This window comes from Xenia sp. Carnegie-2017, unplaced genomic scaffold, assembly GCF_021976095.1.
Source record: "Xenia sp. Carnegie-2017 unplaced genomic scaffold, XeniaSp_v1 HiC_scaffold_25, whole genome shotgun sequence".
Lineage (NCBI taxonomy): Eukaryota > Metazoa > Cnidaria > Anthozoa > Malacalcyonacea > Xeniidae > Xenia > Xenia sp. Carnegie-2017.
This window is the reverse complement of record NW_025813488.1, coordinates 8,590,481-8,606,652: the sequence shown is the minus strand read 5'-3', so window position 1 is coordinate 8,606,652 and position 16,172 is coordinate 8,590,481. Positions and strand designations below refer to the sequence as shown.

At 37.0% G+C, this 16,172-nt stretch overlaps 1 protein-coding gene across 2 annotated transcripts in view; it reads right to left on the bottom strand.

Annotated features, from left to right (window-relative positions):
- Positions 1-16,172, bottom strand: part of LOC124452789 (kinesin-like protein KIF27) — a 21,343-nt gene extending 5,171 nt beyond the window's left edge. For both annotated transcript variants that reach the window (XM_047003402.1, XM_047003403.1), the window contains exons 1-17: positions 15,935-16,172; positions 15,327-15,464; positions 13,297-13,383; positions 13,112-13,219; positions 12,501-12,636; positions 12,281-12,427; positions 10,803-10,862; positions 9,521-9,831; positions 7,748-7,828; positions 6,958-7,061; positions 5,966-6,191; positions 4,861-5,282; positions 4,162-4,282; positions 3,881-4,053; positions 3,019-3,283; positions 1,863-2,146; positions 718-919 (exon numbers count right to left, since the gene is read on the bottom strand). In XM_047003402.1, the coding sequence (XP_046859358.1) occupies positions 718-919; positions 1,863-2,146; positions 3,019-3,283; positions 3,881-4,053; positions 4,162-4,282; positions 4,861-5,282; positions 5,966-6,191; positions 6,958-7,061; positions 7,748-7,828; positions 9,521-9,831; positions 10,803-10,862; positions 12,281-12,427; positions 12,501-12,636; positions 13,112-13,219; positions 13,297-13,383; positions 15,327-15,464; positions 15,935-15,967 (2,898 nt within the window). In that variant the 5' untranslated portion in view covers positions 15,968-16,172. The remainder of the gene's footprint in view (positions 1-717; positions 920-1,862; positions 2,147-3,018; positions 3,284-3,880; positions 4,054-4,161; positions 4,283-4,860; positions 5,283-5,965; positions 6,192-6,957; positions 7,062-7,747; positions 7,829-9,520; positions 9,832-10,802; positions 10,863-12,280; positions 12,428-12,500; positions 12,637-13,111; positions 13,220-13,296; positions 13,384-15,326; positions 15,465-15,934) is intronic.

Here is a 16,172-nt window from a genome sequence, read left to right as displayed (position 1 = left end):
TTGATATACCACAAATATATTAGTTGATCATTGATACACCTTACGATATATCACAAATATATTAGTTGATCATTGATGCACCTTACGATATATCACAAATATATTAGTTGATCATTGATGCACCTTACGATCTACCACAAATATATTAGTTGATCATTGATGCACCTTACGATATATCACAAATATATTAGTTGATCATTGATGCACCTTACGATCTACCACAAATATATTAGTTGATCATTGATACACCTTACGATATACCACAAATATATTAGTTGATCATTGATGCACCTTACGATATACCACAAATATATTAGTTGATCATTGATACACCTTACGATATACCACAAATATATTAGTTGATCATTGATACACCTTACGATATACCACAAATATATTAGTTGATCATTGATGCACCTTACGATATATCACAAATATATTAGTTGATCATTGATACACCTTACGATATACTACAAGTATATCAGTTCATCGCTGATGATATACCACAAACATATGAGTTAGTCATTGATATACTCAATAGTTCGAAATTGATATATCCCATACTATACTAGTTCGAAATTGATATATCCCATTCCATACTACAAATATATCAGTTCATTATAGATACATCACATGATGCACAAATAATACATCAATTGATCACGGATACATCTTTCGACCAATCCACACATATCCATAAAGCTACCCAATACCCACCTTAGACAAGACTTGACTTGATCGTAGCTTCTTCATTTCTAGCGAACTTTTCTCTTTTATCATCTGCTCGCGTTCCTTCAAAATGGCTTCTCGTTTATCAAGTTCTTCTTGCAAAGCATCCATCGCTTGTTTCTTTGCGAGGACATTCTCGAGCTCGGTGTCCAGCCATTGACGACGTTGGTCGAGTCTGCCAGCTTCTTCACTGAAAATGAAGCGTTACAGCGAAATTGATGAAAACTACAACTACAGTGAAAAACATTGCTGTTGAAATGCAATTAAACCATAACGGAGTAAATGAAGTTCATCAAATGACAAAAATCTACAATAAAGCAATTGCTATTTAAGCTTAATCCTTAACTTTTTGATTAAAAACCTCAATAATGAAATTTTTCCTCGTGTATAAGACGCAACGGTAAACAAATGAATTGTACAAAACGGAACCAAAGATATACAGATCAAAGCATCCACTAGAAAAAGCTCGTGATACAAAGAAAGTCAAAATAACACTACACAAGAAGAAAGTCCTCCCCTCACGAGATATGTTGCTATAAATTCTGTGTGAATGAATCCCGGATAATTCAGCACAGCACTACTTAGACTTATGGGTAAATTGATAAATGCCATGTAAAGAGTGAGGTCACTCTTCCTTAAAAAAAGGAATTCGAAGCATTCAAAAATACCACATTTTAAAGTCAGCATTGAATAACTTATCTAATTAATTCGCTATTCGGCAACATTATTCGTCGGTAACCGTCATCTTGTAAAGCAGTTGAAAGATTTCCCAGATTATCGTATCAAAAACGGGGCCATCGCAATCGGGCTTTTACAGACTGACTGGGATTCATTCATGTAGCACTTATAATAACTTATTCAAATAGGGAGGAATTTTGTGTGGTGTTGATACAGACAGATAGATGCAGTCCAATCTGCATTAAGCGGAGATCCTTGGGAAGTGTCCACTTGATGGAAGTTTCATATTTACGAATATGGGATTAAATTTGGAATTTAACGAAGTGTCCGCTTGATACAGGTTTGACTGTACAAGTGGTAAATTATACAAAAAAGGCAGAAGATGCAGGTTATATACGTATAGCTATCCAGACTGGATGATATAATTTTCTTCTCAAATCAAAAAAGCAACATACCTCTCCTCTTTGGAAGTTTTCCGCCTCAATTTTCTGTTCGCAGCGACGACTTCTTCCGTCTTTCTCTTCAAAATCTTCTCGTTCTGAATATTTTTGTCTTCCAACTCCTTAATGCGCTGTTGATCTTTCTGAAATTCCCGTTCCATCTTCGTTTTCTTGTCCATCTCCTCTTTCAACCTCTTGTGAAGGTTTCCCTGTTGTTGTCTCATTCTTTCCACATGATGCTCGAGATCCGACAATTTCTTCTCGCGTTCATCGTAAAGTGCCGACACTCGCTCGTTGTCCTACGTATCCATAAAGATACAATAGAAAACTTGATTACAGTCAATAGAAAAGACATTTGCCGTAATCATGAGAGATGGTGTCTGATGTATACGCAGAGCTCGTAATAATAATTAACAGGCAAAAAATACCAAATTGACCGGTCAATTTTTTCCCTGCCGGCAGGGGCGGATTACTAATTATGGAGCCTGTAGGCTAAAACAAAGTTTTGGGCCTCTAAGTGATATACATTCCTCCCATTAAGTTTCCTTTGTTTTTGTATTTCCTGCTTGTAACCCCATTGGGTAAAAAATGAGGACATGGTCAGGGAAACTGGGATAAACCCACCACTTCATGAGTTCTGAGCATTGCGTATTTCAACAGTAGATAATACAAAGCCATTTTCCCTCTGCATTCGATTGTTCGTAAGGTTTTCAACAGCATAAATGACCTAAGTTAAGCACATTTAGTTAGCCCAGAACAGCAAAAACGTGCAAATCCTAATTATATGAAGATACAACGGGCCTCTTAAAAGCCCGGGCCTGAGGCTTTAGCCTACTTAGCCTGTTGGATAATCCGCCCCTGCCTGCCGGTTTATTTTCACGCTCACACTTCCAGGTCTTTCCCAACAATTATGAATCTGTTTTCCTTTCAATGGTCTTTTGAAATATTGAACGTCGAATTTGTAAAGAAAAACCGTATTTGCTCTTGTAATTAACCTAAATTTTTATTTTTGTGTTTGCCAATTTTCCTTATGACGATTTTCCCATACGTAAGTACATTCGATTGGTTTTTGTTTGGCTACACATTTCGACGTGGCTAATTACGATTTCAGCATATAGGTATCATTTTTTCAGAACAGTATACACGCACATCAACGTAATCATTCACAAACCTTCTGTTTTCTCTTCAACTCGTTCAGCTGTTCCTCGAGTCCTTCGAGCTTCTTTTTGTACTCCTGTTCCATCTTCTGTTTCTCTTGTTGCTCTTGCTGTGACTTCACTTCGTAATGAGTTAACGTCTTTTTCATCGCATCCAAATCTTTCTTCCGTCTATCGACTTCTTTCACCATGAGTTCGACTTTCTCCGCGAATGTTTCCTTCATGTGATTCGCTTCCTTGTCATTGCGCACTAGTTCCTTGATCAGCTCTTCCTTGAGTCTGCCAATAGACACAACATCTGAAGACAGGTTCAACTGAGTTTTTAGGGACACAGTTTGATGCCGATAAAGTAATGCAATGGGCAAAACAAAAAGACTTATGGACATTGCTTTAGGCGTTTTCCATACAGCAGTATAAGTGACAAATACCGTAAATGATCTTGTCAACGCAGGAGCGCACCATAGATAAATTCTAGCGGTTCTACGGGAAGGGCGTATAATAGAGAGAGTCGTTTATATCACTTTAATTACCTCAGTGTCAACAAACGAACACAAAACTAAGGATAAATACAGAGTTTCTGAGCCCAACCGACAACCCACCATGATTGTAATATCATAATAGCAATGTGAGGGGGTGACTATTAGAGAGAGGAGGCGCTTATTTGATACGAGGCGCTTATTTGATGGAGGTCGCGGATCAGATCATTTACGGTAAGTCATGAGCACCACAGGATTTTTATGTAGAACGATCAATGCTAATGAGCTTTATTTATGGTTTATCTTTCCTTTTGTAGTAATAACTGCTTAATCGCAGTTGAATGCTACGACATGTCCACAAAAAAGTCATTAGACATAGAAGGTTCATGATTTAACATACTTTATATTGATATTGAGATCTCGAAGTTGAATATGAGCTTCACGTAATCTGATATCGGAGTCGTGAACCTCGCTTTGAATGGTCTGCACGCTCAGACGAAGGTTTTGAATTTCTTCGTTTTCCGTCGTTCCTTTCACAATCGTCTTTGTTTCCTTAGCAAGTTCAGATCTTCTCTACGATGAAAAAAGGAAGATAAAGATAAGAACACTAAAAAGCAGTTGCACACCGAACAGTGACGTAGTCAGCTATGGTAGCGACTTCAAACAGTGGACCTGTCATACCTTGACAGTCGATTGTGCTGTTCTGGGAGCACGAAAATTCGAAGCCAACTGACGGCTTTTGACGTGTCGTTTGTGTACCCCGTTTTCGGACTTCTCTTTGTTTTTCGCCTTTCTCAGAGTCCTGGGGAAAAAACGGAAGTTGTAAGTTCTTTGACTTTCCCAGAGTCCTGGGAAAAAACGGAAGTTGCAAGTTCTTCGCCTTTCCCAGAGTCCTGGGAGAGAACGGAAGTTGTAAGTTCTTCGCCTTTCCCAGAGTCCTGGAAGAAAACGGAAGTTGTAAGTTCTTCGCCTTTCCCAGAGTCCTGGGAGAAAACGGAAGTTGTAAGTTCTTCGCCTTTCCCAGAGTCCTGGGAGAAAACGGAAGTTGTAAGTTCTTCGCCTTTCCCAGAGTCCTGGGAGAAAACGGAAGTTGTAAGTTCTTTGACTTTCCCAGAGTCCTGGGAGAAAACGGAAGTTGTAAGTTCTTCGCCTTTCCCAGAGTCCTGGGAGAAAACGGAAGTTGTAAGTTCTTCGCCTTTCCCAGAGTCCTGGGAGAAAACGGAAGTTGTAAGTTCTTCGCCTTTCCCAGAGTCCTGGGAGAAAACGGAAGTTGTAAGTTCTTCGCCTTTCCAGAGTCCTGGGAGAAAACGGAAGTTGTAAGTTGCACTACAACAAGGCTAAGTTTGGTTACTAGAAGTTTGATATGACAAAAGGACATACTTCGAAGGCCGAACAGCGGACTTTTCCTCTTGTTCGCTGTCCGACGAATCGGAGATGGAATGTCGGACTACATCCTCGTCTTCATATTGCCTAACGAGAAGATCATTGCGGGCTCGGAAGTTTCTCATCATTCTATCCATTTCGTCATTATCATCCGGAGATTTGCTGACATGACCTTCCACTTTCTGCTCGTGCACTTCATCGATCCCATCATGCTCGGGGGTCGCGAGTCGTGTGTTCAACTGCACTTGCTGCTTCAACAACTGTTCATCGTATCGCCTTAATTTTTCCATGACTTCTCGCAGTTGCTGATCGAGATTAAAATTCTCCAGTTCAAGTTCCTTGATGCGAGTCCTTAAACTATCGTTCTCCGTACTTCTCTTAGCAAAAATCTCGTTGTCTGCAGCCAGATCATTCTTGCACTAAAGAAATATAAGCAGATAGCCGGTTGACTTTGGAGAAAACCTCCCTGAAGTTGACATCATAAGGCAGGAGCGGATATTTTGAAATTTTTTTTATTTTGAAAAAATTTTTAGCATCCCCTCATGATAAATTCTAAAATGGTATTACGTACTGCGGATGATTAATATAACAGTATTGGTGCAATGAAATTGTACAACAAGACAAAGTAAAAGTAGAACTTGTCATTTTTCAAAGGGAATTACATATTTTATATTACCACCATTTACAATTGAGTATTACTATGAACGTTTTCATTAAAACATTAAAATTGAAATAAATTACTAAACACGCTTTTATGAAAAAATAAACACATGAAAATTTTTTAAAAGGGAGCGAATAACACTTTCATTACGCAAGGATAACGGTGCACCCCACCTAAGGAAAATCTGAACCCCTCCTGTCAAATGAGCATTGATCATCCCCTATCACAAGGAAAATAACCTTGAGGGTAACACCCCCCGAAAAAAACCCGGGGGGCTCTACGCCTTGAGAAAGACTGGTTGTGTATTTTTTTAAATAAAAAGCCCGCAATTTTAGGCGGAGAGACTATTTACGTGCTCATCACAGTCGTGCAATAAGAGTGAGAGCTTTATGATTGACGATTACAAATGGAGGTGCAACATTTTAAAAAACGAGGACACACCTTTTCTAGTTGTTTCTTAAGCTGTTGGATGATTTCTTCAGATTGTTTTCCAAAAGAGCTTTGATGCGCGACATTTCGCTGCTTTTTCAAGCTCTCCAGACCTTTTCTAAGTCGTTCGTATTGGTTCATCTGAGTTTTGTTCATTCCGTTTCCCTTTCGCACATCATCGAGGAGAGCAGTCGCTTCATCTAATAGACCGCGAACTGTTTCTAGTTCCTGCTGAGCGCTGTAATTATAAGAAATGTTTATAAGAGAGAACGTGATGGATTACTCAATGCCAAAGTGGTGTTAATTTTCAATGATTTCAACACCACAGTATCTCAAATACAAGCTATAATGAAGCGTCTCGGTATGTTGATGGTAAAGTAGAGAGCGAGAACGGTTATTACACCACATAAAATATAAACAAAGATGACGCATGTCTGTGTAAGTGGTGATGAAGGTACAACAGAGAACAAGAACAGCTTTTACACGACGCAACATATAAACTAACTTAACATATATAAACTAAGATAACGTGTGTCAATTTAGGTAGTGATGAATGAACAACAGAGAATGAGAAAAATTTTTTTCACTGCCTAAAATGTTAACGAATACAACGTGTATCAGTGTAGCTAGTGATGAAAAAACAACAGAGAACAAAAACAGTTTTCAAACTACATAAAATATAAAGTAAGATAACGTGTGTCGGTGTAGTTAGTGATGAATTTAATGAACAAGAAAGAACGAGAACAATCTTTACACTACCTAGAATACAAACTATAAGATAACGTGTGTGAGTGTAGGTAGTGATGAATGAATAACATAGAACAAAGAACAGTTGAACAACATCATACGTGCATAAATAGCAGAGGACGCAGAAGTCTTTTCATTATTCAAAGGACAAACCATGCAAGATATCATTGATTTTGCTGTGAGTAGAAAACAAATGATGAAAAACAGAGATACAAAAATAAAAAAGGATGAAAAATTATGAAGAAGTAGAAGCTGACCGCTCTAATTCCACGTGAAACTCTTTCATCCTTAATCCTTCGCTGACATCGCTCACGGATTCTATTGTCATAGCACGCGTGCGTTGAAGTTCCTCCCGCAATGCCTGGTGGGTAAAAATACGAACAAATAGATCATCGGAATCTATTGTCATGACACCCGGGCGTTGAGATTCGTCCCGTAATGCTTGGTTGGTAAAAATACGAAAAAATAGATCATCGGACTCTATTGTCATAGCTAAAACGAAATTTTAACTCCTTCATAAATTTGCTTAAACAAAATTTCATCTCCTTCATAAATTTGCTTAAACAAAATTTCATCTCCTTCATACATTTGCTAAAACAAAATTTTATCTCCTTCATAAATTTGCTAAAACAAAATTTCATCTCCTTCATACATTTGTTCAAAAGTACATTACCGATCATGAAGATTAAGTAAGCAGATATAGCTACAAGAGACGAATGTCGAATTTTCAACTAATTGGCTAAAAAGATTCGATGCTTTAAATAGGAGGTATTTTTGAGGTGTAAACTGGCTTGTGTCATGACATAAGTTATAGCACTACAGCATAGCCCCCACGTATGAGAACATAGATTTTATGAACTAGTTTAGAATGAAATTTTCTATTTCTTACATATGAACCAGTTTGGGCTAAGATTACAAACAGGTTCTTGTTCCATTCACATCACTACCGGCGTCCTTGTACTTCACGGGACGCCGGTACATTGATATTCACATTCAGATACTCGCATGTTACGATCCCTAATCACAGTATTATCATTCGCATTATACCTGGATTTCATCCTGCATTTCAGCCATTTTTGCTGCTTGAGGATCTCGATTGACAACCGGTTTGTTCTTTATGTACCTCGCCTGTGAACGTATACAAAGGAATTGCTGCTCATATGAATAAGCGGAGTTAAAACGACATCAGTTTCATCTTAATACTTAATCAGATAGCAATATTTTCAGTCTTTTTCTCTATATCTGAAAATGGGACAGGCTCGGCATGGCTAAGTGGCATATGGCTGTGACGAAATGCTGAGAAAGAGCTTTATCTCTCCATATCTTCAATGCATGCAGTTATAGTGCATTATCTCTTGCCTACGTATGCAATGCTAATGTATTTGAACATGAAGACATACGATACGGTTATAGATAAGATTTCACTAAAGAAACTCTTCTTCTGATACGATACAGTTATAGATAAGATTTCACTAAAGAAACTCTTCTTCTGATACGATACAGTTATAGATAAGATTTCACTAAAGAAACTCTTCTTCTGATACGATACAGTTATAGATAAGATTTCACTAGAGAAACTCTTCTTCTGATACGATACAGTTATAGATAAGATTTCACTAAAGTAACTCTTCTTCTGATACGATACAGTTATAGATAAGATTTCACTAAAGAAACTCTTCTTCTGATACGATACAGTTATAGATAAGATTTCACTAAAGAAACTCTTCTTCTGATACGATACAGTTATAGATAAGATTTCACTAAAGAAACTCTTCTTCTGATACGATACAGTTATAGATAAGATTTCACTAGAGAAACTCTTCTTCTGATACGATACAGTTATAGATAAGATTTCACTAAAGTAACTCTTCTTCTGATACGATACAGTTATAGATAAGATTTCACTGAAGAAACTCTTCTTCTGATACGATAAGGTTATAGATAAGATTTCACTAAAGAAACTCTTCTTCTGATACGATACAGTTATAGATAAGATTTCACTGAAGAAACTCTTCTTCTGATACGATACGGTTATAGATAAGATTTCACTAAAGAAACTGTTCTTCTGATACGATACAGTAATAGATAAGATTTCACTGAAGAAATTCTTCTTCTGATACGATACGGTTATAGATAAGATTTCACTAAAGAAACTCTTCTTCTGATACGATAAGGTTATAGATAAGATTTCACTAAAGAAACTCTTCTTCTGATACGATACGGTTATAGATAAGATTTCACTAAAGAAACTCTTCTTCTGATACGATACAGTTATAGATAAGATTTCACTGAAGAAACTCTTCTTCTGATACGATACGGTTATAGATAAGATTTCACTAAAGAAACTCTTCTTCTGATACAATAAGGTTATAGATAAGATTTCACTAAAGAAACTCTTCTTCTGATACGATACGGTTGTAGATAAGATTTCACTAAAGAAACTGTTCTTCTGATACGATAAGGTTATAGATAATATTTCACTAAAGAAACTGTTCTTCTGATACGATACGGTTATAGATAAGATTTCACTAAAGAAACTCTTCTTCTGGCACCAACAATACTATTCTGAGAGCTAAACAGTCACACACACTTGGAAATCACAAGGCTTGAAAATCACGTTTGTCGGAAGAAGGCATTTTCACTTCAGTGAATGATTTTTCCTTCGACGATCGCTTGATTTGAAATATTTTATCCAAAATCATCGTCACTGTAGAAATGACTTAGAGAGAGCTTATTTTTTTATCGCACTCCTTGAGTTTCAATGTGGGTAAGCGTTTAGAATACACGGGTATAAATTTCCCTCAACATTACATAGCTTACCCTGCTGGCGTATTTTAACGAATTCAAATTCTCCGCAAGATTGGCGGCAGCCGGACTGACGCACGTCAACATCACCGTCCTCGCGTTCCCTCCCAAGGAATCTTTCAGGATTCGTGTAATCTTACTATCTCTATACGGAATGTGTCCCGTCTTTTTCTTGGCATCCGAGAGAGCGCTGATGACGTTACCTAACGCCAGAAGACCGCTGTTTATGTGTACCGACTCTTTGAATCTTTCGCCGACGTTACCGGTACGATGAGCGCGCTCTGAGCCGGCGAGGTCCACAAAATGAAACTTTGCCGACATGAAATCTAGTAAATATCAACTAGAACATTTTTTCATCTCTAATGATGTATTATGTACGCGTAGCTGTTAGGTCTTATGGCACGTTCACACGATTCGATTAATTCGGTTCCGACTTTTGGTTGCTTGTTCGACGGACGGATAATTTGTTGGCGGGATGTTTTAGGAGATATTTGTCGTCGTGGGAGGCTGAGAGCAGCCATTTGTGTTATCCAGTACATTTATGGCTATATTTTACGTATTCTTGTTCATGTTTCCAAGTCTTTTTCAAATCTAATTTTTGCGACAAATCAAATTTGGGAAGTATGCAAAGGGAGAGGTCTGGGTCTAGTCGGCTTCCTTTGTCCTATGAAAATAGAGCAAGTTCTATTTCCATCATATTTTTTAGACTGACGGATCCGACTGTCAGAAGCTCACTCTATATCTGTCACACGATCCTTTCTTTAGGATCCAACAAAATCGGATCGCGTGAACGTGCCTTTAGATATAGAAGAGCGATCTCTGTTAGAGGTAGTACTTTATAGATATATTCAAATTTTACAAAGTTATATACTTTTAGACGACCAGCTTTTATATCAAGTTGAAGTAAGTTATTTCTTTTATAATACAAGCAGTGCATCTTGGAGACTCACGAAACGAAACTTTGCGGTCATAAAATCTTGTAATTATTGACTGCAACATTTTTTGACGTGCAATAATGCATGTTTTCGAAAAGAAGTAAAGCGAAAGATGTCGACTATTAAGATCATTTGAAACGCGCTAAGCTACATATTGCATGGTTCGCTCATAGAAAATCACAGAAGATGAAGAAAATGAAACCTCGTCTTAGCAGTTAGGAGAAAATCTACGAAAAAATCAGAAATCATGGCATGACTTTACGACTTCGAAATAATTCTATAATCGTCGATTGTCGAGTTACTTTTTCAATACGCGTTACAATATTCTTGGGAAGGCACAATGTTATCCAAATAGAGCGTACCTGATGCGGAAGTATAATCGTTGGCCGTTGCTCGTTCCTCTTTCTGAATCATGTGTTGTTCTGAAACACAAAAATCCAATGCCAGATAGAAGAGTGAATATGGCAAACTACTCGAATGTAGAACATAACGAACTAGATACTTTTGAATCATGTGTTGTTCTGAAATACAAAAATCCATAGCCAGATAGAAGAGTGAATATGGCAAACTACTCGAATGTAGAACATAACGAACTAGATACTATTGAATCATGTGTTGTTCTGAAATACAAAAATCCAATGCCAGATAGAAGAGTGAATATGGCAAACTACTCGAATGTAGAACATAACGAACTAGATACTTTTGCGTATTAGATGATGTTGGAAGGTGGCTTCACTTCGCAATCGACAGCGTTTTTATCAGTAAGACCAAGCAAGGAGGACAAAGCAAAATTTTGATGGGTGGAACATATGACGACAGGCACTAAAGACATACGAGAAAGTCGAAAGCAATATTTACGTCATCAACTCAAGGAAATTTTACCTATTTTTTACCTATTATTTTACATCATCAACTCACGGAAATTTTACCTATTTTTTACCTATTATTTTACATCATCAACTCACGGAAATTTTACCTATCTTTTACCTATTATTTTACGTCATCAACTCACGGAAATTTTACCTATTTTTTACCTATTATTTTACGTCATCAACTCACGGAAATTTTACCTATTTTTTACCTATTATTTTACGTCATCAACTCACGGAAATTTTACCTATTTTTTACCTATTATTTTACGTCATCAACTCACGGAAATTTTACCTATTTTTTACCTATTATTTTACGTCATCAACTCACGGAAATTTTACCTATTTTTTACCTATTATTTTACGTCATCAACTCACGGAAATTTTACCTATTTTTTACCTATTATTTCACTTATTTATTTACAAATTTTACCTATACAACACATGATTCATCGTTACAATGAATTAATACTGAATAAAATGCAATGTGGAATCTATTTCCATCTATTGGCAACTAAAACATGTAATTTTTAACTCAAAAGTTCCACCTTTTCGAAAAAATCTGCGTGCCTTTTAACTTTTTGAGAGCAAGTATACAATATCTTCCAGGTGAATCTACGAGACTGGATTTTTTCGTAATAATTGATCGTGACTTCTTTTTAAGAACAATAAATGCCAAGCAATAAGTGAACAAGCAATTTATGGTCGCCGTAGCCTATGTTGTATACCATGCCACATAGGGTCTACACAATATTGAAAAAAATTTGCACCCGCATACGTCATATTCCTTGTGTTGGCTAGCCATCTTGAAAGTACAAAGTAGTTAAATAAATGTTGTTTAAAGCATAATTCATCAAAAAGCTCACATGGAAGAAACGTAAGTGGAGGCAAGCTTAGCACACGTAGACCCTACGCAGTATGGTCTATAGCGTAGGCTATAGTCGCAGATTATCTCAACCGCTTTAACTCACCAATATAAAGTGTGAATATTGCATGTGATCTGCTCGAGTGTTCGTTCATGTTAGTGCTACCAACATGGCGACCAGCAGCACCAGTATCCAAGCAGCTCATTGCCTCGTCCACACTTGTGACAACTTGCTCTGTTGCCCCCATGATTACTGAAGAAAAGAAAAGCGTCAAAACTCCATCCGTTCACAACTACGTGGATCGAAACAAATTCTCTTAGGTAACCTGTATTTCCATTCTCGTCCTCCCTGATGTGAATGTCTTTAGCAGCTGTTTCTAAATCTAAAAGATCTCGAACTTCTTCCATATAGATCTCGATGTACGAGGCACTTACGACGAGATCGACGCTGCCTTTTTTCTCCTGTAAATTATTACACCCAACAACTTAAGTCAGGTTTTCCCAAATGGAGCTTTCCATATTCCCATCAATACCTCAAAATCTTACTACATCACATATGATCCAATAAGCGCCGGGGGGGCGTTAAATAAATTCTAACGGTTCTAGGGAGGGGCACTAACTAGAGAGAGGGGTTTATGTCATTTCTATCATCTTCGTATGAGCAAATGAAAACGAAATGAAGACAAAATACATGCTTTTCCCATTGGACAACCCATGATGATGTTATCATAACGGTAACATGGTGTTGGGCGTCTATCAGAGATGAGGCGTTTAGTAAAGAGGCACTTAATAGAAAATCATGCTTAAAGGGAGGAATTTATTAGAAAATTTACAGAAAATACATTACCAAGACCATTACTAAAAAACAAAATATTGAGACGCAAATCATTTAACCCCCATGTCTTTCGTCATTTTAAAATTTAAAACATAATTTTACTTGTATGATGTGAAACATCTGATCCAAAGCTCGTGGAATCATTCCATATTCCTCGTCCAAAACATCGGCAGTATTTGAACTGCCAATAGTATAAGTCTTTCCCGAGCCCTATGAAGAATAAGCACGCTGAATAATTGACGAACTTGTTGCAACGCAACCTCGAGCGGGTTGTTGCATTCACTTACAGTTTGACCATAAGCAAATACCGTAGCATTATAACCATTAAAGCATCCTTTGACCAGAGGTTCAACACACGTCTCGTACACCTCTTCCTAAAATTAATGTCGATATTAGGGATATATTGGGAACGGATACCACTATTCAGCAACATAAAAACACAGAGGAAGTCGTACATAGGGATGTGCCAGATACCAATATTCAGCATGGATGAATTTACCTGGGGGGAGGGGGTGTCACCTCCCAAAACTTCAGATTTCACCCCCCTAAATAAATTTTTCACCCCATTAAGTAACATTTAACCCCCCCAATTTTAACTAAACAAATAAGTTCTACAGTTGAACTGAGTTTTTCAGGGTAATATTTCAACTTTCTACACCACTTTCAATAGCTGCACCACCAGACCACTCTAAATTCTAGACTCTTACTTTGTCGCACCTCACTTCATTACAAGCTCACCCCCCCCCCTAAAATTCTTATTAAAAATACACAAATCCATCCCAGATATGCAGGACACCGAATAATACTGGATGGCAGTCTATTGGACACCGGTAAAAAAAATTGTAAGTGGATAGTGCGTATTAAGTTTATTGACTGACATAGCTCTGAACATAAGTGGTAAAGAAAATATGTTCACATCTTTACCACTGTGCTTGTATATTGTTGTGGCAACATGTATTCATCATCCCAAGACATTTGGTTCTTTAGAGATAATTTTGGTAGTAAATGCATATTTATAGCTGTATTAATTTGCTAGCAGCTCTTGTACAAATTTCTCTTTCAGGCGAAAAAATCATTTTGCATTCTTGTAAGCAAAATAAAAGTTTGTTCAATACCTGGCAAAAATTACAGATATCAAACACAGTTGGTAAACATATATTACCAGATATCAAATGCCGCTATTTGGGTGCAACATATCCCAAAATTGGCATCTGGCACATTCCTAACCAGAATCCATAGCAATGTGACCAGACTTGGTAATTTTTAGACAGCCTCACCTGATTAAATAATTCCAACATTTGGAACAGGGGGAAGCATTCTTCACCGATCAACTCGTTTTAGATAATTAATTATTCATGTATGTTCACACTGATCCCTAGTTAATATGGGTGTGTCATAGTTGGCACAGTAGTTAGAACATTAATTGGAGGGGGTGTTTATTCATATATTCAGTTGACCCGACTGATTTCTTTAGAAACTTGAAAGTGATTAGGCTTTTCGAAGAACTCATTCAAGCACAACTGAATATATGATTAATTATTGCTCTGGCTACGGCCCTGGTCACAGTGTTTATTATCAAATTTTATTGTTTATGTATTTGTCTGTCAACAATGCATCACATGCCATCCTATAAAAGAATATGTTCAATTGGACAACAGGTCCACATGGCAACATTTAGACTGCAGCATTTCATTATTCCATGTTCAAAAGATATGATCATTAAAGTGCCTATATCACCGTCAGGAAAATAATCTGTTTTGATAAAGTTGACAATTTTAAGAACATTTGAAATTTGTTTTACAAAACTAAAGTTTCATCGTCCTACACTTTTTGAGCCTCAAAGTTGGCTTTTTTTATTAATTGACAGTGAGGTGCTGTGACCGGGTCTTGTTCACTCGATGTGTGACGTACATTGGAAAACACGCTGCTTTTTAATACTGTAGGTTAGATTGAAATTTGTAGCAAAGTCTAGAAATTTATTTTTTATTAAACTTAAGTTATGTTGTGCACTTTGTTATTGAATCACACTGTAGTTCTGCAGCGTTGAAAATCAGCATGTTCTCCAATGTACCTCGCGTCCAGTGAACTAGACCCAGTCACAGCAACTCACCGTCAAACACAAAAAAAGCCAACTTTAACACCCAAAAAGTCAAGGAAGATCAAATTTTTGTCTTATAAAATATATTGCAAATGTTCTTAAAATAGTCAACTCTGTCTCGAGAGGTAATTACTCTGAGGGTGGTATAGGAACTTTGAGTGAAATAGCCAATAGTTGCAACTAAAACAGATGGAGAAAAAATATCATTGAGCTTATTACCTGAGTGACACTGGGTTGAAACACAAAATCAAATGTGAACGCTTTGTCTTTACCAAGGATCAACTGTTGTTTGTCTTGAACAAATGTGATACATTTCGGAACATTATGCGTCCTTTCTTGACCAACCAGCGGTCTTACCTAGAATTTACGATTAAGTCGTATAACTAAAAAGGAATTCCGCCGGTTGAATATTGCCATACTCTAGCTTAAACAATCACTATCGGCAGAGGTAATGCCCTAACCCAATTTTAACGAAAGCGTTCTTATAACTGTGGCAATTTCAAAATTTGGATATGAAATAGTTGCACTATTTTCCAAGAATTATTTACTATTTTCCAAGACACCATGTGAAATATCATCATCAAACGAAACAAGCATTTAATTTGATTAATATTTAACATCGTACGATCCGTTGCTTATTTTGATAGTGTTCAGAACTTCAGGGAGTTTGTCCTTCCAAACCATTTCAAATAACCATGTTTGATATTAATAAATATATTGACTCTTAATCTTAAAAAATAATAGCTCTATTTAATACACCCAAGTCATGTTCGGTTTTAAGTTTTGACAAGCCACCACAAAACACAACGTAAGAGTTAATGACTTACTCGGACAGCCACTCGCACAGGAACCTCCTCCATTATGGAGAATTCGCGCTGAAAATATCACGAAATTCGTATTTCCAGCATTATGGAGCGAAAAATACATGAATGTACTGAATATTTCTACACGGAACTTTGAGTTTCAGTAGTTCAAATCAGATATTTCAATTTCAAATTCAAACAATTTTTTTCAAATTTCGCCGCCATCTTTGATGCGGCCGCGTCGTCAAATGGTCGTCAACAA